The sequence below is a fragment of the Rattus norvegicus genome, chromosome 19 (assembly GCF_021556685.1).
Source record: "Rattus norvegicus strain SHRSP/BbbUtx chromosome 19, alternate assembly SHRSP_T2T, whole genome shotgun sequence".
NCBI lineage: Eukaryota > Metazoa > Chordata > Mammalia > Rodentia > Muridae > Rattus > Rattus norvegicus.
Window position 1 is genome coordinate 54,192,481 of NC_141552.1, and position 24,156 is coordinate 54,216,636.

At 43.9% G+C, this 24,156-nt stretch overlaps 1 protein-coding gene across 1 annotated transcript in view; it reads left to right on the plus strand.

Moving 5' to 3' along the window:
* Pdpr (pyruvate dehydrogenase phosphatase regulatory subunit) overlaps positions 1-21,760 on the plus strand; it is a 44,654-nt gene extending 22,894 nt beyond the window's left edge. The window contains 9 exon segments of the mRNA NM_001107430.2: positions 2,513-2,637; positions 5,963-6,118; positions 6,650-6,783; positions 7,587-7,735; positions 8,362-8,474; positions 10,338-10,432; positions 11,655-11,744; positions 15,040-15,222; positions 16,566-21,760. Of these exon segments, the coding sequence (NP_001100900.1) occupies positions 2,513-2,637; positions 5,963-6,118; positions 6,650-6,783; positions 7,587-7,735; positions 8,362-8,474; positions 10,338-10,432; positions 11,655-11,744; positions 15,040-15,222; positions 16,566-16,970 (1,450 nt within the window). The 3' untranslated portion in view covers positions 16,971-21,760.
* The last annotated feature ends 2,396 nt before the right edge of the window (positions 21,761-24,156 follow it).

The following is a 24,156-nucleotide window of genomic DNA, read 5'->3' on the forward strand; positions in this document are numbered from 1 at the left end:
GGGGTACTTAGGGTAGTCATAGGAACAAAGAAAAATGGCGGTTGCCCAGCGAAGAGAAAATGTGGAGTTTCGTTAGATAGGTCTGCTATCTCACTCGGTTCTGCAGGATGGACGGAGCTCCTAAGTGGACTGTGAGTGGTTACACAGCCGGGCACGCGCGCTCGACTCCACTGTGCCACACACTTAGCAATAGTTGATCAGCTGTATTCACACAGCTCCAGCTCTTAGGAGGTCAAGCACAGGAGGGTCAGGTGTTCAAGGTCACTCTCGGCAGCATAGGACACTTTATCCTCAGGTTAAAAAGGTTGACTATTGGATATGGTGGCACATGCCTGTAATCCTAGCACTTGGGGACTGATGGAGGAGGACTGCAGTGACTTTGAGACTAGCCTCGACTACGTCGTGATTTCTGTTCAGCCTGGGTTAAGAGTGGGAAAGTAGGGCCAGCATGGTGGTGCTCACCTTTATCCCAGCACTCAGAAGGCAGAAGCAAGAGGATCTCTGAGTTCGAGGCCAGATTTGGTCTACAAATCCAGTTCCAGCTAGGGCTGTTGCACAGAGAAACGCTTGTCTAGAAAAACAAACCCAACAAATCACCCCTACCCCCACTCCAAAAAACCTAATTTTAAATTTATATATTGAAATATATTTATATATTTTATATTTTGCTAGTAAATAGTACTATTTATATGTATTTGATACATTCTGGTAAACCTTTTTTAAGGGGTGGGGGTTCAAGACAGAGTTTCTTTATATAGCCCCGGTCCTCTTGGAACTCACTATGTAGACCAGGCTGGCCACAGACTCAGAGATCCACCTGTCTCTACCTCCTGGATGCTGGGACAGAAGGTTCATACCACTACTGCCTTAGCTCCTTTTTTCTTTTTTAATGATTTATTTACTTTTATTTTATGTGCATTGGTTTTTTGCCACATGTTTGTCTGTGAGGGTCCCAAATCACTTGGCACTGGGTTGCAGACAGTTGTAAGTTGCCATGTGGTTGCAGAGAATTGAACTTGGGTCCTGAGGAAGAGCAGCCAGTGCTCTCACCTGCTGAGCCATCTCTCCAGCCCATCTGTTTTTCTCTTTTAAAAAGTGTTTTATTTTTAACTATACATATGTGTGTGTGTGTGTGTGTGTGAGAGAGAGAGAGAGAGAGAGAGAGAGAGAGAGAGAGAGAGAGAGAGAGAATGAATAAATATGTGCACACATGGGTGCAGGTGCCTGTGGTAGCCAGGAGAGAGAGAGAGAGAGAGAGAGAGAGAATGAATAAATATGTGCACATGGATGCAGGTGCCTGTGGTAGCCAGGAGAGAGAGAGAGAGAGAGAGAGAGAGAGAGAGAGAGAGAGAGAGAGAGAGAGAATATGAATAAATATGTGCACATGAGTGCAGGTGCCTGTGGTAGCCAGGTGTCGAATCTTCTTGCTGGAGCTGAAGTTAAAGGGTGAGTTCTGGCAACTGAACTTCTATGTGCTCTTATTTTGCTGAGCCATCTCTTCAGCCCTTCTAACTCAGTGTTTTTGATATTTGTAGGGTGAATGAGTTTGGTTTTGTTTTGTTTTGTTTTTCTAATTGTCCCAAAGCAGCAATTTTTAAAAATCCAGAAATAAAATTATCTGCTCTGTCCAAAATCATACTCTTCAAGGATCAAATGTATTTTATCATAATTAAAGTGAGATGGTTGAGTGGGAAAGGGGCTTTTTGCACAAGCCTAAGTTCAATTTTAGGAATCTCTGTAAAGGCAGAGGGAGAGAAAAGACTCTACAGGTATCCTGACTTCAGAAGTGCCAGCTCCCATCGTATACACATGCACAGTAATAAAAAAGAAAAGGTTAGATTCATGAAGTCTGTTTAGGTGGCTGTGAAAACAGAAGATGTCTCAGAGACATTTGGAGAGAGACAGGGTGAGATAACCATATAGCTGTCTCCAAGTGACTGTTCTGTAAAAAAGGAACACGTTGCTCTCTTCATACATATGGCTTCTATCTTAAACACTTTCTTGGGGATTCTGTTATCAGAGTTGAAATCTACATGGCAGTTGACAACCACCCGTAATTCCTGTCGCAGCAGATCCAGCACTCTCTTCCAGCCCTGTAAGCACCAGCTGTTTTGGCACACAAATTCACATGTAGACTAAACACCCATACACATAAAAATTTTTAAAAATCCTTAAAAACTGAGTATGGTGGCGTTCTCCTGTAATCCCAGGACTCATGAAGCAGAGGCATGCAGATCTCTCTGGGTTTGAGGCCAGCCTGGTCTACATAGTGAGTTCCAGGATAGCCAGGGCCTATGTATAGAGACCCCATCTAAAAAAATCCTCATTGGGGTTTTATGAGAATAGTAGTTGGGTCCATGTTTGTTTAGTTAGGAAATGGGAGGAAACTGTCTAGAGTCGCTCAGCGTCTGTGACAGCACAGTCTTGCTTCAGTGGTCCTTGGTCTGTATAGTACTTGAGTTGTTCTCTCTGTCCCATCTGAGCCCAGCGCTTTCTGTCTCCATCTGAACAGGCTCCTAGCTGAATGGATGGTGTATGGTTACCCCTCTGAAAACGTCTGGGAATTGGACTTGCAGCGCTTTGGAGCCCTCCAGGGCAGCCGCACCTTTCTGCGCCACCGGGTCATGGAAGTTATGCGTGAGTGTTCTTTTATTCTAATTTTATTCGACTCAGCATCTTTTTTTTTTGTTTTGTTTTGTTTTGTTTTGTTTTTTTAATTTTTTTTTAAATTTATTTAATACGTAATAATAATTCTTTGGTTTCCCGGTAAACATCCCCCTCCCCCCTCCCCTTCCTTATGGGTGTTCCCCTCCCAACCATCCCCCCATTGCCGCCCTCCCCCCAACAGTCTAGTTCACTGGGGGTTCAGTCTTAGCAGGACCCAGGGCTTCCCCTTCCACTGGTGCTCTTACTAGGATATTCATTGCTACCTATGAGGTCAGAGTCCAGGGTCAGTCCATGTATAGTCTTTAGGTAGTGGCTTAGTCCCTGGAAGCTCTGGTTGGTTGGCATTGTTGTACATATGGGGTCTCGAGCCCCTTCAAGCTCTTCCAGTTCTTTCTCTGATTCCTTCAACGGGGGTCCTATTCTCAGTTCAGTGGTTTGCTGCTGGCATTCGCCTCTGTATTTGCTGTATTCTGGCTGTCGACTCAGCATCTTTAAGTGGCTTGCTTTACCAGTCAGGGCTTTTCCTTACCTCTAATAACTATTCTGAATTGGGTTTCTTTCTCATCTCTGGTTATTTCGGTCTGAGGGTAGGGATTTGTGCCGTACCTGACACTAGGAGCATTTTCCATGTTGGGCCAGGCTAGGAGTAGGGAGAGGCTGTAACCTGCAAGCTAATGTGTCGCAGCTTCCTGTGTGTCCTAGCAATGCAGCCTTTCGAGTGGCCTTGACGCTACTCAACTTCCCACCTAGGTTGTGAGGTCATTGGGTAGTTTTATCATTATTTTGAGATGGAGTATCATTGAATCCAGGCTGTCTTTAACTTACTATTGCCGTAAACTCCTGATCTTCTTGCCTCTATTTCCTAAGTGCTGGGATTACAGGTGTGTGCCACCAGTCGTGTCCCCATCCCTGTTCCCCACCTCCACCTAGGACTGAGGGCCTCTTGAATGTTAGCAAGTTCTTTACCAATCACCAATACCCATTGTCTGTCTTCTTCCTTCCTTCCTTCCTTCCCTCCCTCCCTTCCTCCCTCCCTCCCTCCCATCTGTTATGTGTAGTTGTGTGTCTGTATGTGTTGTGGGTACACATCACAGGGCAGGGCAGATGTGGGGTCAGGACAGTTCTGTAGAGTTGGCCTCTCCTACTACACAGGTTTCTAGGGATTGAACTCAGGTCCTCTGGAAGAGGGGTTAGTGCTATTAAACTGAGCCATCTCTCCAGCTCCAAAAATAAAATATTAAAACAAAAAAGGGACAGGAATTAATTTGGATTTTAGCTTTGTTGTGTGAATAATGTTACCTTTCAGATTGCATAACTACCAAATGAAGGTGTCATAAACCCTCCTCAAAAGAGGTTACATATTAAAGGTAAAGTCTGTAAACCATGAGGGTCCCTGAAGCACAGCAAAGAATCAAGTGCCTTTTTACACCGTCTGTAGCTCCGGCTAGCCTGGAACTTGCTGTGTAAAGCAGCTGGTCTCTAACATGCTTTTTCCCCCAAGGTAGCTTCTCACTGTATTCCTAGCTGGCCTGCAACTCACAGAGATCTCCCCGCCTATGCTTCTTGGGTGCTGAGATTAACGGTGTATGCCTGCATACCTGTCTTTGAACTTAAAAAACAAAATCACCTGTGTCCTCTTTAGACACAGCCTTCATCAAGCTAGGTGCACACTTTTTAAAAAAAAAAAAAAGTTTATTTATTGTATATAAATAAATAACTGTCTTCAGTCACACCAGAAGAGGGCATCAGATCACATTACCATGTGGTTCACGGCCTGGGAATTGAACTCAGGTCCTCTGGAAGAGGAGGCAGTGCTCTTAATTGCTGAGCCATCTCTCCAGCTCTCGGTGCACACTTTAAGATTGTATTAGCACTTGGGGAAGTGGAGCAGAGGCAGACAGATCTCTGTGAGTTTGAGGACAGCCAGGGCTACACAAAGAAACCCTGTCTCAAAACCAGACCCTCCCCACCTCCTCAGAAAGATATTGCCTTCATCTATGCTTTGGAGTTTTGCAAGATTTAGACCCACTTTCTCCTATTGTTTCTGCCTACTAATTTGGAACTAAAAATGTAAACAGGTGTAAATTGCTTGCTAGTGTTTATTAGCAAGATAGTGCCAATATTTACACATCTTTCCTTCTTCTGAACTAGACGTTCATTGGGTGACAGCAGACACTTGAGCTATTCCCTTGCTAATTCTTCTCTTCTGAGTTGGAGTAATTCCAGGCTGTTATGGGTGTTGGTTACTCAGTTCTTCTCAGTTCAGTGGGTGACTCTGGACTTTGACAGACTTCATGAACCCTCTTCAATTAATTAATTAATTAATTTTAAAACCGCTTCTGTGTAGTCCTCACTGTTCTGGAACATGTTCCATAGACCAGCTGACCTGAACTCAGAGATCCACCTGCCCCTACTGGGATTAAATCGTGTGCATTTCCATTGCTAGGGTTTATGTTTTGTTTTAAATTTATTTGCAAATGTTATATGTATGCATATTTTGCTTTTGTGTATGCCTGTGTACCACATTTATGCCTGATATCTATGGAGGCCAGAAGAGTGCATCAGAACCCCTGGAACTGGAGTTAAAGGACAGTTGTGAGCCACCATGTGGGTGCTAGAAAATGAACCCAGATCCTCTGAAAGGGCAGCCAGTGCTTGTACTTGCAGAGATGTTGTTCTTACCTCCACCACACCCCTTTTTTTATGGTAGCGGGGACCGAACCCCAGAGCCTGATGCATGCTAAGCAAGTACATCTGTCTCAGTGCTTTGTTTTTGATTTTTTTACTCTAAGATGGGGACTTGCTATGTTGCAGTCCTAGTTACTTTTCTCTTGCTATGAGGAGACACCATGAACAAGGCAACTTATAAAGGAATCATTTAACTGGGGGCTTGTGCATAGTTTCAGAGAGTGAGTCTGTGACTGTTATGGTCGGGAGCGTGGCAGCAGGCAGGCAAGATTGTATTAGAACAGTAGCTGATTTATATCTGCAAATTAGAGGTGTGGGCTTTTGAAACTTCAAAGTCCACTCCTAGTGACATATCTTCTCTAACAAGGCCATACCTTCTAATCCTTCCCAAAATAGTTCTACCAGCTAAGAACCTAACTTTCAAATGTATGAGTCTAGGGGGGCCATACTAATCCAGTTCACCACAAGTTGCCCAGGCCTTGCTTGGCTGGAACCTCGTTGGTAGCCCAGGTACACCTTGAATTTGAAATCCTACTTAGTGACCCAGGTCTCTGGAATTGCAAGCCTGTGCTCCAGGGCCAGCTGACAGATTGTTTATCTGTTCTAGCTCTGATATACGATCTGAAGGTTCCTCGTTGGGATTTCCAGACTGGAAGGCAGTTGCGCACATCTCCTCTTTATGACCGGCTGGATGCTCAAGGAGCCAGATGGATGGAGAAACATGGATTTGAGAGGCCAAAGTACTTTGTTCCACCCAACAAGGGTAAGAATGTGTCTGTCTGTCTTTTTGATACAGAATCCCACATTTTAGCCTAGAACTTAATATTTCAGGTTGGCTTTGAATTCTCATCAGTCCTCTTAATTTCAACATCTCAAGTGCTGGGATTACAGGCAGAAACCACCACCCTTTGTGCGCATGTGTGTGCACGCGTGTGCGTGTTACATGTGTGTCTGTGTGTTTCTGTATCCTTGTGTAGACCAGAGATTTGTGTTGTTTTCTCTGTTGTTCTCCACCTTACTTTTTCAGACAGAATCTTACTTTTTCTCACCTAGCTTTATAGATGCACACTTTATAGAGCCAAACTCGTCTTCATGCTTGCATAGCAAGCACTTGCACTACTGAGGCAGTTCTACCCCCTTCTTAAAACTGGTATTTAATAATTGCCTGTAGCTAGAATTATTCCTGAAAGGAAAAATGTCTTGTAGGCCATAATAAAATATATGGGGACGTCTCAGTGTCAAAACTCTTTTTCGTTCTACCTTGTTTTTTTTTTTTTTTTTTTCTGTTTCATAGACCTTCTTGCATTAGAACAGAGCAAGACTTTCTACAAGCCAGACTGGTTTGATATTGTGGAGTCTGAAGTCAAATGCTGTAAGGAAGCTGTGTGTGTCATTGACATGTCTTCTTTCACAAAATTTGAAATAACTGTAAGTATTTGGGAACCAAAACTTTTAAAGTTTGGGGAAAGATTTTATACTTATTGAGTGTTTTTCTTTTCTTTCTTTCATGTTAGTTTTCTCCTTTTCCCCCTCCCATCCTTTTCCCCCTCCCTTCCCTCCCATCCTCCCACTCTCCCTCCTTCTCTCCCTCCCTTTCTCTCTCTCGGATAGGATTTTCTATGTAGCCCTTACTATCCCAGAACTCACTTTGTAGACCAGGCTGGCCTCCAATTCAGGGATCCACCTGCCTCTGCCTCCTAAGTGCTGGCATTAAAGGTGTGCACCACCAGCCCAGCAAGGATTTGTTGTGTATGTGAGTGTTTTGTCTGCATCTGTATCTGTACACCAGAAGAGGGCATTGGATCTCATGGGCTCTAGTTACAGATGGCTGTGGGCCACCCTGTGGTTGCTAGGATTGAACTCAAGATCTCTGTAAGTACAGCCAGTTTTCTTGACCACTGAGCCACCTCAATAGCCCCGGAATGCCTGTTTTTCATCTGATATTTCAAAACTGCTTCTGGAAGAACTCTACACTATTTTAGTGTTTCATCTGTATAATCATGTTTTTCTGAAATTTAGCTCCTGTAACAGTTTGTGATTAACTTAGAAAGGCTCATTTACTTTAAGTACTGACAGTTAGACTTCCTTGTAGCTTCTTATAGGAAAGTAAACCGGCAAGTGGTGTCACATAGGTATTGTATCATTGGATCTCCTCAGTAAGGAGCAGTGCTGCATGGTCATGCAGCTAGGTGCTCCTCTGTTTACTGTCCGCCTTATCCCTTTCCTTGCAGTCCACTGGGGACCAGGCATTAGAAAGTCTGCAGTACCTTTTCTCCAATGACCTAGATGTGCCTGTAGGCCACATTGTTCACACTGGCATGCTCAATGAATATGGAGGGCACGAAAATGACTGCAGCATTGCTCGCCTGACCAAACGCAGGTGAGTTGACTGCTACGTCCTTCTCTTCCCTCCACTAAACATAGTTCAGGGGCTCTGGGCGAGAGCACTTAATATTTCTCTAGAGGCCACAGTTCTAGGGACCAAACTATTTCATGAACTGTCTAAATCTCTAGTCACCTGTACACAAATCAGCAAAGGCAAACACAGAGAAGAACCACAGGGTAGCTGTAGTGTCAGGAGTGTGAAGGCTTAACACAAGTTTGGGGCCAACCTGAGCTACTCGAGGAGTTCCAGGCCAGCTTGGCCTATAAAACGAGACTTTGTTTAAAAACACAAGAACAGAAGAAGTTGTACTTTGTAAAACTGGGTGTAGTCACCCTGATGGGAAAGGATTCTTTATGAATGTTAGTAAATCTGTGTAAATTTGATATTATTGGTGTAGAATCTAGAATGGTGAAATACCCTTCCTGAAAGTTAAGAGATTGTTTCAGATGCACCAGAAGAGGGCATCAGATCTCATTACAGATGGTTGTGAGCCACCATGTGGTTGCTGGGATTTGAACTCAGGACCACTGAGCCATCTCTCCAGCCCCAAGAGATTGTTCTAAGTTCTCTATTCCTTTTCTGCCTTTTGGTTTTGATTATTTGGGGGTTTTCATTTTCAGTTTCTTCATGATCTCTCCAACTGATCAGCAGGTCCACTGTTGGGCCTGGCTTCACAAGTACTTGCCGAAAGACAGCAACTTGCTGCTGGAAGACGTCACCTGGAAGTACACAGGTGAGCCTTCCCAGGGTGGGCGGCCCGGGAGAGCAGCAGGTGCAGACGAGCTTCTGCTATGTGTCCCTTACTGATCTTTGACTTTACAAGTGAGCATCAGATTAGTGTTAACGAGACACACTGGGGTGGGGCTGCAGAGATGGCTCAGTCGATAAGAGCACTGACTGCTCTTCCAGAGGTCCTGAGTATCTGCATACATCCATAAATGCAAAACACCCCTGCACATAAAACAAAAATACAAACATCATTGGTACTGGAGAGATGGCTCAGTTAAGAGAACCGGCTGTTCTTGTAGAGCACTCTGGTTCACTTCCTACCATCCTCATGGCAGCTCATATCCAGTGGACTCTTGTAGTTTCCACGGATACTCCATAATGTGGGGCACAGATGAATGTGAAACATCCATGAGCATGTAACAAATCAGCAGATCTTTAACCCTTAGCTACCTGTAATGGCGCATATCTTCAGTCATAACATCCAGGAGGCAGAAGGAGGTGGATCTTCCTGAGTCTGGTCTACATGACAAGTCGTAGGACAGCCAGAGCTGACCCATAAAAACAAACTGTAGGGGCTGGGGATTTAGCTCAGGGGTAGAGCGCTTGCCTAGGAAGCACAAGGCCCTGGGTTCAGTCCCCAGCTCCGAAAAAAAGAACCAAAAAAAACAAAAAAAAAAAAAACCAAACTGTATACTCCTTAAGCAAATAAATCTTTAAAGGAAAATAAGACACTGTGAACACAGATAATTGATCATTCAATTTATTTATTCAGTTCCATCCCTGGGAACCACACAGAGGAAGTAGAAAAGTGGCTTGTGTTCATCTTATAACCCATTCATCTTACCTAGACCTTCATTCTGATTAGCAGCAATTATGATTAGCTTCCTGCCACCAGCTTGGCCAAGTACCGAGTATTACTGAAGGCTGGTTGTGTTCTAGCCTGTACTAGAGCAGTTATCTGCAATTCTGTCACAGGCAGCAGAGTCTAGGATGGAGAGACAGTTCTCCAGATCCTGTTCTGGGATGGGAGTTTCTTCTATCCTGTAGGAAGAGAAAGAGAACCATAGTTGTCAGTATGTGACCAGCCATGGAAGTGACCTCTTGGTTAGATCTTGGTCTGGTGACCCTGATCTTGCTGCAGAGACTGTAAGATACACCCTTCCTGTGAACTTTGGAGAAGACCCACACTAGCCAGGCAGCCTCTTCACACCAGCCAGTCAGCAACTGCATTCAGCAGGTCTGTCGGCGGACTGTGTACCAGAGCCCAGGTACTTGCCATTGAACCTCAGGTCCCTAAATAAAGGGACATTTTTTATAAGTCTCACCAGCTGTAGACCAAGTTCTATATGGATATGTGGTTAGCTGAAATGCCAATTTGACAAAAATCTAGAATCACCTGGGAGATAAATGTACTTGCCTGTGGGAAATTACCATGTCAATTGTGGTAGAAAGACCCACCCACTGGGCGGCACCATTCCCTGCCATGGATCCTGTACTATTATAAGCAGTCTGCCTTTGCCAGTACCCAGTTGTAGATGTCAGGCCAACTGCTGCACACTTCTGATGCCTCCACGACCCCGCCGTGATGTACTGACCTTGAACTGTAAACGAGAAAACTATCCTTTAAGTTGCTCTTGGGGTTGGGGATTTAGCTCAGTGGTAGAGCGCTTGCCTAGGAAGCGCAAGGCCCTGGGTTCTGTCCCCAGCTCCGAAAAAAAGAACCGGAAAAAAAAAAAAAAAAAAAAAAAAGTTGCTCTTGGCAGTGTAATCTATGACAGTAGTAGGTAAAGAAACAAGGACAGTGGACAAGTTCAGAAGAAACTGTTCCTCTGGAGAGGCTGGACATCTCTTGTTCTTTACCCTATAGCCCTCAATCTGATTGGCCCTCGAGCTGTGGACGTGCTGTCTGAGTTGTCCTATGCCCCTATGACTCCAGACCACTTTCCAACTCTCTTTTGCAAGGTAGGTGCTAGTAATTTATTTTTTTGTGATCAGAGTCTCAGTTAGTGGATGCAGGTCTTAAACTTGTTATGTAGCTGAGAATGACCTTACACTTCTGATCTTCTTCCTTCAGTGCTGTGAATGCAGGTGTATGTATGTGTAATTGATTATATGAGAATCAACCCATAGATTCATGCACGCTAGGCAAGCATTCCCACTAACTGAGCCACATTCCCAGCAGTTCTGTTTTTTTAAATGTTAAAGACTGTTTCTTTTATAGTGATGGCAGGTTCTTATTCTTAATATGGTGTTAATACTTAAACAATGTTGTGACCTTTATTAAGCAAGCAAAATGACCAAGCAAATTTTATTTTTTACTTCTAAGCCTGCTTTATTTAGTAAGGATTAGAATATTCCCTGAAGTATATTTAATGTCTTTGAATGTCAGGTCAGGTATGTATATTTTTTGGTTTCTGTAGCACCTGAATTACCTTAAGGTAACAGTAAAATGCACACTGAGGTCAGATTTTTTTCTCTTTGCATTTCCTGTTTTTGTTTTTATACTTATAAGATTGCATGTGTGCCATCTTCAGGGAACCCTAAACAAAAAACAACAAGTTGCCTGACACACACTACAACCGAGTGACTGAATGCTTTGCAGGAAGCAGTCACTCAGCCACTTCGGACATGCACCATCCCTGGAGGAACTGGAAAGTTCAAACCTGAGTTGAGATTCTCAGAGCAAATTGCTTAGTAATTTCCTCTGTTCTCCCAAGCAGAGCAAACTCCCATGTTAGTGAACAGACCCCTCTACAGTCTTTGTGCTTTAAAAAGTGACCCAGCCCATCCAGCTGTGGCTGGCGATGCCTTATCTTGTCAGATTCATGTGGAGGTGGCTCATGTCAGTGCTGGCTCACACCCGCCCGTTATAGAGCAGTAGTTGTACCCATGACCTTTTCAAGGCAACCGAGTCTCTGGTCCCAGAGTATATGAATTCTATTCTGTGGGCATTGTCCTCTTTGTGTCAGATGCCTGAAGCTGGCACATAGAGTTCCCCAGAGAAGACACTTGATTGGTCTTCATTGTTCCTTATGTTACTTGGGTAACGCAATTGTTTGAGCATGAGTTGGTAAAGAGAAATGCTTTCCTTGGCTATAGCTCTTCAAGGGTTTAACAGAGGGTGGGTACTGACAAGGTTCCTGTCCCGAGGGACTAGTGCTGACTGCTTTCTTTTTCTTTGCAGGAGATGAGTGTGGGCTATGCAAATGGGATCCGGGTGATGAGTATGACTCACACAGGAGAACCAGGATTCATGCTGTATATCCCCATAGAGGTGAGGGGGCTGGGCAGGGCTACCAGGTTCCCAAGATTCCTGAGCACCAACAGATTTGGTGTATCCCATCTAGTCTCGGGCAGGCTGCAGGGAAGACGTTTTGTCATTTTTAATAGTTAATGTTGAAGAGATACATGCATGGAGCACAGAATACCTGGGTTCTGTCTCCACATCCACATGGCAGCTCACCGCCCGCCTCTGACCTCCAAGGGCACCAGGCACATACATGGTACACACACACACACACACACACAAGCATGCAGAACACTCACATACATGCAATAGAAATAAAATGTTTAAACATCTACTGTTTTTCTACTGTTTTTCTAGCATGTCAGTCCTCAGTTTGATCCCTAGTACTATATCAACTGGGCATGGTAACACATGCCCATAATCCTAGCACTGAGAAGGTAGAATTCTGCAGGAGTTTCAGTCTAGTCTGGGGTACATGAGACGCTAGGAATCCCAATACCAACACAGTGGGCTAGAGATGACTAAAGATGGCTCAGTTGTGAAGTCTAGGCTCACAACCAGAAAGTCAAATACCAACATGTTTTAAACCTTATACAATCAGTTATGTAGATAGAAACTGCTCATCACCTTCATAAGTAGCTTCCATCAACTAGCAACAGCCTAACAGCACTATTTTACTAATTCCTAATCAGTAATTCTGATGTGTATGCAAGTAAATTCAAAGGCACAGAAGGGGGAGCACTTAGCACCTTTGGGAGTACATGTTTTGTTTTATTTATTTTTTTGTTGTTTTGTTTGTTTTTAGAGACAGGGTTTCTCTAGGTAGCCCTGGCTCTTTAAACTTACTCTGTATAACAGGCTGGCCTTGAACTCAGAGATCTGTCTGCCTCTGCCTCCTAAGTGCTGCTATTTTTTTTTTTTAAATGGTCTTGGTATTATAGCCCAGGCTGGTCTCTACCTCCTCAGAGCTAGGATTATGAGTGAGGTGAAATTGAAAGCCGCTCTACAGAGCCGGCAGGCTTATCTTCTCGCTCTGAACTTGGCCTGAGTTTTCTGGAGCGCTCATTCCTGCTAGTCTTGGAACAAGCTAGACAGGCTGCTGCTTTGTGTCCTAATACTTTGTTTTCCTTCTGGCCTCCTCATGCTCACTGCTGTTCCCTTTCAGGCTTCATATCACCTCCCCCAGCTCGCACATGGACACCTATGTGTATGTGTATATGATTTATTACTTGTCATATGTTTGTATGTGCCTGAGTTTATGTATGGTCCATATGTGGAGATACACCAACGAGACCAGAAGAGGGGTGATATTCCCTGGAAATGAAGTGACAAGTGGTGGTGAGCTAATGGTTGCTGGAGCCAAGCCTGAGTCCCCTGGAAGAGCGAGTGCTCTCACCTGCTGAGCCACCTCTCCAGCCTTCGTAGCACAGTGTGCTTTGCTTTGTTTCTTTGAGATAGAGTTTCAAAATACAGCTCTGGCTGTCCTGGAACTTACTATGTAGACCAGGTTGGCCTTCAATTTAAGAGATTCCCCTGCCTCTGCCTTCTGAGTCCTGGGATTAAAAGTGTGTGCACCATGTCCTGTCACATCATTTCTTAGACCTTATTTAAAGCTGTGTGTCGTCTTACCTGTCTCCTTGCAGTTTATCTTTTTTTTGTAGCACTTACCACTATCCAATAATATTACTTGTGTATTCCTGAGATCTCCTTTGAAGTTTTTATATCCTATCACTTAAACAAATAGGTATTGAATCCTAGTCAGGGTAGATGTTTCCTGGAGTTCTGGTCATATCCTTCCCTTTGACCATGCTACCTTCCCATCCCCCATCTCCCAGGACAGGCCTGGCTTTGTAGCCCAGGCTGGCTTGCAACTCTCCATTCTTGCATCAGGCAGGAATGGCTTCCATCCTACCAAGGCTTCCTCTCTCCTATCACCTGCACTCTTGACTTTCTAGTGTGTCTGTGTGTCAGGGCATACCTATATGTGCATGGAGGTCAAAGGGTAAATCTTTAGAGTTGGTTCTGTGCTCACTTTGTGGGATTCAGGGATCAAACTCAAGCCCTTACGTAGGGCACAACCTCAACCACTGACCGTTTCATCGGTCTCGTTTTCATTTCTCTTCAGCCATGCACACACTTTCTTCTTTTTTAAAGGTGGGGCTTAGTTTGGTTCAGTTTGAGTACTGTCCAGTGGACAGTAAGTTATAACTAGTTACATTTCATCCATAGTCAAGAAGCGGAGAAATTAATTTATATTTGTAGGTGCTTTAAATATTTTGAACATAGTAATTTTATATGCGTGGGTGTTTGCCTACATGTATGTCTCTGCACCACATGGATGCAGGGGCCATGAAGGCCAGAAAAGTGCATTGGATGCCCTGGAACTAGAGTTAAAGATGAAAATAGTTAAACTATTGTGAGCTGTTAATGCTGGGGATTGAACCCAGGGTCTCTGCAAAGGACAGCAAGTGTACTTCAATCAGTGATCCACTTCTCCATATGTGATACATTTTTCTTGGTTGTCATTTGATACATAGCAAGAGTCAGCCACATGCATGCTGGGCAAGTAAGTGTTGTCCCACTGAGCTTTGTAACTGCTAGGAAGATTGTGTACCAACTGAGCTGCATGTCTTCAGCTTTTAGGTTGTTTTTAAAATGTTTTTAATATTGTGCTGGAGAGATGGCTCAGTAGTCAAGAGCACTGGCTGCCCTTCTAGAGGTCTAGAGTTCAATTCCCAGCAACCACATGGTGGCTCACAACCATCTGTAATGGGATCCGATGCCCTCTTCCGGTGTTGCTGAAGACAGCTACAGTGTACTCATATAAATAAAATAAATCTTTTTTTAAAAATGTGAATATACCTGTTCAAAATGAACTGTTAAAAATGATAAAATCCGGGGGCTGGAGAGATGGGTCAGTGGTTAAGAGCACTGACTGCTCTTCCAGAGGTCCTGAGTTCAAATCCCAGCAACCACATGGTGGCTCACAACCATCTGTAATGAGATCTGATGCCCTCTTCTGGTGTGTCTGAAGACAGCGACAGTGTACTTATATATAATAAATAAATATTATTTAAAAAAAATGTTAAAATCCAGGTTGGAGAGATGGCTCAGTGGTTACGCACACTGGCACTGTCTGTCTGTCTGTCTGTCTGTCTGTCTGTTCTATCTATCTATCTATCTATCTATCTATCTATCTATCTATCTATCTATCTATCTATCAATCATCCTTTCCCTGCAGCTTACCTAAGAACCAATGGGATACACCACTTCAATTAACTAGAAGGCTCACTAGTTGCTAACTTTTCTTCTCTTCATATAGTATGCTCTGCATGTCTACAATGAGGTGATGAGTGTTGGACAGAAATATGGAATCCGGAATGCTGGGTATTACGCTCTCAGAAGTCTCCGAATTGAGAAGTTTTTTGCTTTCTGGGGTCAGGACTTAAACACCCTCACCACGCCCCTGGAATGTGGAGGAGAGTCTCGCGTGAAGTTAGAGAAGGTATTTATCCATCCAGATCTCCATGTGTCTTAGCCAAGCATCTGTGATGTGTCTAAGAATAGGAGGAGCTGAACAAACCAGGAAAGACAGGGAAGTGCTGGCCAGCATCAGGTAAGGCACAAGGACAGGTGTGTCCTCAGGACAGGAGACTGACCGTGGGATGCACATTTCAGACGGAATCCCAATACCCTGACAACACCTGCGTTACAGTTTTTAGTCGACTGTGGTCACAACTAACATTGTGGAGGCAGCACAGCATTTTTCCAGATTAATCCTCTCACAGCCAGTTGCCTCATTTTTTCTTAAAATATATTTTTAACTTTCAATTATGTGACTGCATGTATGTCTGCATGAGGTATATGCATCTGAATGCAGTTGTCAAGAGGCCACTAGGAACAGAGCTTGGGGTCCTCTACAAGAATCCTTATTTCTCCAGCCCCAGGTAGTATTTAGAAACTGTAGTTCAAAAGGTTATTCTCCAGTCTTCCTTTCTCTGAACCTCAACCAGTGTCCTCTGAGAAGCAGCAGTTTGTTCCTGTCCTAGAGAATTAGAATGTGCCAGTGCCAGTGCATGATCGCCCTGCCCACTTTCAATCTACATGGGGCTAAACTTGCACCTTGTTGTGTTTACAACAGCACTTCCCTGACGTACAACTGTAGTGTCTCTGTTCTTTTCTGAGACAAGGTCTTGCTATTTAGTCCTGGCTGTGTGCCCTCATGCCAAGATAGTACTTATTTAGTCATTCTTACTTTTGGCCACTGCATATAACTAGACATAAAAAATTACACACAACTCTTTTGTGTGCTGTGAAAATGTTAACTTATTTAAAATGACCTGTCTTTTAATTAGAGATAATCACTACTACGTTTGTTTACCTGTATATATAATAAATATATTGGGACATTCATGTGCAGGACTTTTTGTTGGAAATACACAAAGGTTACCTACCTCTAACTCTGTGGAATTGGTTCTTTGCTGCCAACTTTACTTGGGTTCTGGGGCTCAAACTTGGGTTTCTAGGCTTGTGTAATAAGAGCCTTTACCTGCAGAGCCATCTTGCCATCCCTCTAGCAAGTATTCTCAACTAACTTTTCAGTTTTTCTAACAGTCTTTGTTCTGTGTAGGCTCATGGTTGAAATCTTTTCACAGAACTATGTATGTACTTCTGCTGTTAAAATTCTTTGGTGTCTGCAGTGTGCACAGCTTTTCACAGTGCCGCCATTTTCTAAAAGCTAGCAGTGGTGTAGTCAAACGTGTGCTGCGTACCCTGTAGTCTCCCTTACACGCCAGGGCTGCCTTCTAGACTGGCCTCTCAGGGTCTTCTCCCCTTTTCCTTTCCTAGGGCATAGACTTCATCGGTCGGGATGCCCTGCTGCAGCAAAAGCAGACCGGGGTATATAAACGCCTCGTTATGTTTATTCTGGATGACCATGACACAGACCTGGACTTGTGGCCTTGGTGGGGAGAACCCATTTACCGGAACGGAAAGTACGCTGGCAAGACCACCAGCAGTGCCTACAGCTACACTCTTGAGCGCCATGTATGCCTGGGCTATGTACACAACTTTTCTGAGGACAGCGGGGAAGAGCAGGTGGTGACAGCAGATTTCATCAACCGAGGAGAATATGAGATTGACATTGCAGGACATCGGTTTCAGGCCAAGGCCAAGCTCTACCCCGTCACCTCTTTTTTCACTCACAAGCGTAGAAAGGATGACGTGGAGCTGAGTGACTTTCATGGGAAGTAATGCAAGACTTTTTCCCTTCCTCCCATCCTCTCACCATGAGGAGCATCGTTCTGGGAGCTGACCTTTCCTCTGTCCCTGTCTCCTCACTGAAGAAGGTACTTTGTCCTCTCCTAGTTTTTCTGTTTGACCTAAACCCTTTTCCTTGAAAGCCTGTCTTCCCATTTTCGCTCATTTGCTGTTACCCCTCCTAATAGTCCAGGCTCTTCTCGTCCCTCCAGCAGGCTCACATTCCTACAGTGGCAGGCAGAACCCACTTGTGGAGTTGTATTAAGGTGACAGACGGATATGTAAATTCATTGTAAGGCAAGTTGGTATTATTTAAGTCTTAGGGTAAAAATCCATTTCCCTTCGGCTTAGTCTTACAGAGTAACCTGTAAATATGGTAGATTATTTTGTGTCTGATGCAGCCCTGGGAATAACTTCTCTTAACCGTGCAGACGGTTTTTGTTCCACTGTGCTGTAGGTTGCCACCTGTACCTCTGAACCATCTACCTCACCAATGAGAGGGGTTGTGTGGACACTGCCTGCTCTGTGGAAGGGCGCAGTAGTTAACCTGGCATCCTGTGTTCCCCCAACTTTGTCCTTAGAGGTTTGTACCAGGGCAGCCTGCCTGCAGCTTTCTTTATTTCCTGCTATCTTGTATTATGATGTTTTTAGCTGAATACACAGGTATGCCAGTATTTGAAAGAAGAAACAAGCCATGCTGCCTTTTGTGTGGCTTTCCCAGCAGGAGCAGTGTGAACTCCGATGCTGCTTTTCTTTCAGCTGATCATAGGTCAGCGAGCTATCCCTTATTGATTTCCTCAGATGACTTCTAGCCTCATCTGTGCCTTGTATAGCCTGCCTACAACCTCAACATCTGTTCTTAGCCTTTTAGAAGAGGAAGAGGGGATTGGTGGGTTGTCTTGGGTGATTAAGTAAACCATGCTGTTCATACTGCGTTCCAGAGAGCTACCAGAGTCCCAAGCTTTACATCCCTAGCATGAGCAAAGCCACAGACGACTACTGAGGACTGTAAGTACAGTGCAGCCGGAGACTGCTTTCTTTTGTTTCCAGGCTCCCCACCCTTACCCCCGGAGCCCTGTCCTCAGCCTTCTTGATAGAATCTCTGAACTGGAAAGTGAGTGGGGAAGCCACCAAGTGCACCATACATTTCAGTGCTGCCGCCCTTTTCTTTTTGTGAGATGGTTTCACACTGGAGCTCAGGCTAGTGATCCTCTTGCTTTAGTCTCTCGAGCACTGAGATTTCAGAAATGGTGACAGTGTTTTCTGAAGCTGAAACTTGGATGTCATGGGCTGTTCTATATAACAACACTGAATGTTGATCTCATATACAAACTGCTGCCGTCTTTGAGAACCTTTAATGCTCTCAGCACTCGGGGCGCAGAGGCCAGCGGATCTTTGTAAATTCAAGGCCAGTCTGGTCTACAGAGTGCGTTCCAGGAGAGCCAGAAATACAGAGTAACCCTGTCTGGAAAAATCAGAAAGGAGAGAGAGGGAGAGAGGAGAGAGGTGAGGAGAGAAGAGAGAGCAGGCCAGAGTGCAAGCGCTAGCCTTTAATTCAACTGTGGTTCTCAGAAACCTGGAAGCATTGGTTCGCTAAATGACATTAATAGAAATCCTTTCATTTTTTTAGAGCAGCTGAAAATTCTCAAGTGTCTGTCTTTGACATTTCTGTAGACTTGCTCTTTTTATACATTTCTTGCTATTTTCTTCAACTAGGCCACTCCTACTTGAGATTTAATTGATTTATTAAAAGGACACACAATTAGAATATGATGTGAGGAGAATTAGTATTTTGGAAAAAATATGTATTTAAGAGATGAGAGGAACTGTTTGTAGGCAAAAGAAAGGAGGAATACTGCACCAGAGAGCTGAGCCGGCAGAACAGGCTCTCAGCTGGCCCGGGAAGGAGGAGAAGATATGCACAACTCCAGGCACTGGGTGCTCTCAAATATGGTTGTTGGTTGTAACAGTCTCTGTGAATGAAAGTTTATTTGGGATTGAATACAAAATAGTTTTTTTAAACCTATGCAATTAATAGTAAAAAATGTAGCAAGCAGCAGGTTTGATCTTTAACTATGGAAGTGGTACCATTTAAGTTCCAGAAAAACTTCCAAAACAGTTATAGTGTAAAACTGGGTACACCACCGTCATGTTGTTACTACCATTCAGGAACAAATAGCATCGAGTGTTTTCAGCATAGTTTTTGATTCTTTTTTTTTTTTTTTTGGTTCTTTTTTTCGGAGCTGGGGACCGAACCCAGGGCCTTGCGCTTCCTAGGTAAGCGCTCTACCACTGAGCTAAATCCCCAGCCCCTATAGTTTTTGATTCTTTTCTGCACTTGTTAACGTCTAGCTAACGATTAAATTGGAGGGAAACAGCAGCTTTCTGGTAAGTCTTCAGCTAGAAGTTCTGTTGTTGATATCAACAGAGCTTGTAGGCTGCTTGTCTTGCTGCAGTTTTTTCTATGCTTGATGTCTTAAGTACCTTAGATAGTCGAGGGAGCTGTCTACCTGGATTATCTGACCCACCAGTGTTGGTAGAGCGCACTGGGCTTCTCAGGAACAGATGCACGTTGCTAGCAGAAATGGCAGGTCTAGAGCAGTGATCCTAAACTTGTGGGTTGCAACCCCTTTCGTGTCAAATGACCTGACCCTTTCACAGGTCTCCTAAACCACTGGGAAGCACAGATATTTACATTGTGATTCATAATAGCAGCAACATTGCAGTTCTGAAGTAGCAATGGAGATGTTATGGTTGGGGTCACTATAAATGTGAGGAGCCAGCCGTATTGAAGGGCCACTGCATTAGAAAAGTGAGAGGCGCGACTGGAAACCTAGGACTAAGGAGGGACAGTCACTATACAGCCTTAGTTGTGCGACACTCGATTCATGGACACTGAGGTTACTTCAGCTTGCCTTGCATGACAACACACACTGGGAAGCCGGTTAGCCTTAAGGAACTGTAAACTCTTCCATTTTAGGTGACGATTCTCTGGAATGATCTTTTACCACATCTACTTCCCAGAGGTGAGGGGTTCCCTGTTCTCTCCTTTGATTAGATTAAATCTCTTTGAATGAGGTAACAAAGTAAATAGAGTTGGAAGTTTTATGTGAAGCTTTATGAGAATCCCTCACTGTAGTTTTGGTTCTTCTGTGGATTCCCACGGATCTTATTATTCCTGGACTCAGCATCATTTAGCACAATTCTAACCCTGGCTTCCTCTGGTCTCCAAGAGCCCATTTGTGTGGCAGTGGACTAGAGCCACTTCAGCTTGGCACTGAGACGTACGTTAGCTCTGGCCTGTCTCTACACCAAAGGAGACAAGGCTGCTGTGCCCAAGTAAAGGGTAGGTTTCAGCATTAACTGCTCTGTTTTTGGATGTGGGTGCAGTACCAGTGTGGGTTCCGATGGCAGGAACTGAGAAATGTATGCTTGGTTCACTGAAGACTCACAGCTTTCATTTTCACATTTACTGCCCTCTACCTTATGAACACATTTGCTAGCAGGGGAAAAGTTCTTCACCGTTCTTCTCTTTGGAGAGAATTGTATGCCTTACAGGATTGGCACTAGCCCCGGAGACTGACCTGGATAGCAGTTCCATCATCCTGTTTGCAGGGGCGAACTACACATTTCACCTGTGTGTGCTGCTTAACTTCTTGGCCAAGAAACAGATTTATAATATGTAGGACAATGAAGAAAAACCTCTCATTTGTTCATTTTCTGCATCCCAACACCTCACAAAATGTTGGTAGGCAGCGTAGTATCACAAGTACGCTTTCCCGATGCCGCTCATCTTGTTCTCACATCTGTAGGCACAGCCGGGGGAGGAGCAGGTGAGTAGGTAGAGTGGTGGCTGAGCTCGGCTACAGCTGAGCTGTGGTGGTTGGCAGCACCTCCCTTCTTCTGCTGCTTTCCTTTGACCTCCAAGGTGCTGATCTGTGAGCCCCCATTTTCATGTCAGTATGGGGCTTTCTTATGCAGTCCCTCAGCAGTCCCAGCGCCAGGTACTGTCACGAGGACTGAGGATTCCCACCTCTGCCATCTCAGTCTGTCACCCATCAGCATTCCCTGCATACGACTCTTGGCCTCTAAGTGGTTCTCCATATCTGAATAAGTATACACACTTTCTTCATATTTTGATTCACCTGTTTTTTAATCTTTGCAAACATCTACCTCCTTGTCTTTTTGTCTGTGAATAACAGAATATAAGAGGAGGGGGGAGTTATTTTATTATGTTTCAAAAGATCTATGCCACAATTTCTTTTGCACACCAAGAACTGAAGCTTGGAGCACTTCTCAGGCCAGTTCTAGTGCCTTACACTCCAGGATGTCCAGCGTCGGACTGAGGTAGGAAGAAAGCAGGATGTTCAGTCTGTAGGTTCTCATCCCCCACATCAGCCCTCCTTGCTCTGAATAACCTAGGGGTGGGGTAGGAAGTTCTGCAGCTCATTTCTCTGAAAACTTTTCTAGCTCACACTTAACTCTCTGGTCAGTGCTTAAGACATAAGGCACCAGAGCAATACCATAAAGTTCTTAAGTTTGCATTTACGTGTGGTTCTGCTCAGCTCCCTTCTGTTCTGTGTAGTATCAGCATGTGGTCCTGAGACATTCTAGATATTGGAGTAAATACAAACTTCAGAGCAAACTCAGCAGACTTTGGACACATGGGATAATTGTGCATTTTATGACCAGAATTATTTCTAGATGGCTGGATTTCAATTCAGAGTTCTTTTCATGTATTAGGTGTACAAATGAATAAAAAGATGTTTTTATAGCAATTGTAATGCTCACTGCGAAATGTCCTTTAATGGTTACTTGTTATTTGCCTTCTCAAAGGTTTTTAGAAACCAAGGTAAGGAAGAGATAGGCTGCTGTGCAATCTGAATGTGGGAAAGAGTGACTATGACCCACTACCATATGCATGTAAGCAAGCCCATGTTTATGTAAAAGGGGAACAAAGGTTATTTAGCTGGAGATGGTTAATATCAAAGCTCTAAAATGATGTAGCTAAAACCTTAACAGATAACTTACAAATTTTTTTAAAAAATTTATTTATTATATAAGTACACTGTAGCTGTCTTCAGACACACCAGAAGAGGGCATCGGATCCCATTACAGATGGTTGTGAGCCACCATGTGGTTGCTGGGAATTGAACTCAGGACCTCTGGAAGAGCAGTCGGTGCTCTTAACCACTGAGCCATCTCTCCAGCCTTTCTCACAAATGTCTTAGACACCTAGTCTGCCCAGTGGGGTACAATGCCTCTCACTATTTTAATATATTTAATAAATATACTGCTGAAAATACTGGCCATGATCCCTTTTGAGGTCAGCTGGTAACATCCCGGGATATAAACCCGAAACTCACTCGGTAAGTATTCCAGGAAGAAAAAAATAGTCATTAAGAATACAGACATTTTAAAGATTTTATTTTAAAAGGGGGCCCGGGGTCCTCTCCCAGAGAAATACACTATTTGAAGTAGTGGGCCTTTCATCTCAATCAGCAATATAGACTAGAAAATGGTTAAACTTTACACAGTAGCGAGGGCCTGAGATCCTAGCACTACAGAAGTGGCAAAGGCATAACTTTCAAAAGTTCATGGCTACCCTGGGTTACTTCTCTTCCACATAAATATAAGAAGAAAATTCTTTGAGAAACTTAAAATGCTTTTAAAATGATTATTTGACTTGGCAGGGGTGGTGCATGCCTTTAATCCCATGGAAGGCAAAAGAAGGTAGATCTCTGTGGGGAAAAAAGGAGGGGATGCCGCTGGAAGGACTTTATCACCAAGTTTTAATTGTAGCCTTGCCTGATTGTCTCCTTCAAGGTAAAATGAGCAGATGTCTTTAAAGACAGTGAAGTATAACTGGGCGTGTGGTACATGCCTTTAATCCCAGCATTCAGGAGGCAGAGGCAGGTGGCTTAAGAGCTATACAGAGACCCAACAATCACCCAAACAATAACAAAAAACAAAAAATATCAAAACAGACAAAGCCAAGTATGCATACCAAGGCATATACTTTGCTTACAGTATACCACATTGGGCTCTTGAAAGGTGTATTCTATAGGACTTTCATGTCCCTAATAAATACTGAACAGTTTAAAAAGAAATCTATTCAAACACCTTCTCAAAATTTTAATACAATAGACTTGAAAGGTCTTCCAGTTTGCCCCAGGCCTAAACAAAATTTCAAGAAATTTACATGTAATATTTGTACACAAAGTGTACATGTGAAAGTCTGTGGACAAACTGTCAATTCTCTTCTACCATGGGGGTTCCTGGGGATTAACTCTGGTCCTCAGCCTTGGTAGCAAGTGCTTTTCCTAATTTTAAAGAATTTTCTTAACTTATCCCACGAAGATTAAGGACAAACCCAGCTGTCCCCCATACCTGTTATAGGACCTAACTGGATCAAAACTTGTACTCAGTCAGACAGGCTTGCATACACTGTAATCTCAACATCTGAAAGGTAGCTGGAAGCTCAAGGCCAGTTGCAGCTACACATCGAGCTGGCAGCCACCTTAGGCTACCCAAGACTCTTAAAAACTAAAACTGTGGGGTTGGGGATTTAGCTCAGTGGTAGAGTGGTAGCAAGCGCAAGGCCCTGCGTTTGGTCCCCAGCTCCGAAAAAAAAACAAAAACAAAAACAAACAAAAAAAAAAAAACAACTAAAACTGTTGGTAGAAGTGGTGGTGCTATCCCTGGGGACCCAGAGGCTGGCAGATCTCTCAGTTTTGAGATCTTAAACAAAGACTGTACCCCAAACCAACTCATCAGACAGAGCTGCACACAACTCTCAATTCCTTGTCTGACTGCTATTGATCTGGTGGCTTACATCCATCTATGACCCACAGACTAAACCCTCTCTCCCAGGAGACCACAAAGTCGAGCATAAAGTATGTGTCTACTTGAAAAAGACCATTCATTCGACGTAGCCTACAAGCCTACAGTCCTGACTCTTTGCTCAAGCACTCTTCCATACCTAAAGGGAGTTTGGATACAAGTTACCAAATACAGATTTTTCTTGGGAAGCTTTAGCCCTGTATACATGAACCTCTGACCCTTCCAGAGGGCTCCCCACTCCCTGATCTCTTTCCTTAGTCCGCCCAGCTTTGCATTAGTTTCTGACACTGCATCTTCAAACACAGTCACCAAAACTTGCAGTCTCTTCTGTAGTCAA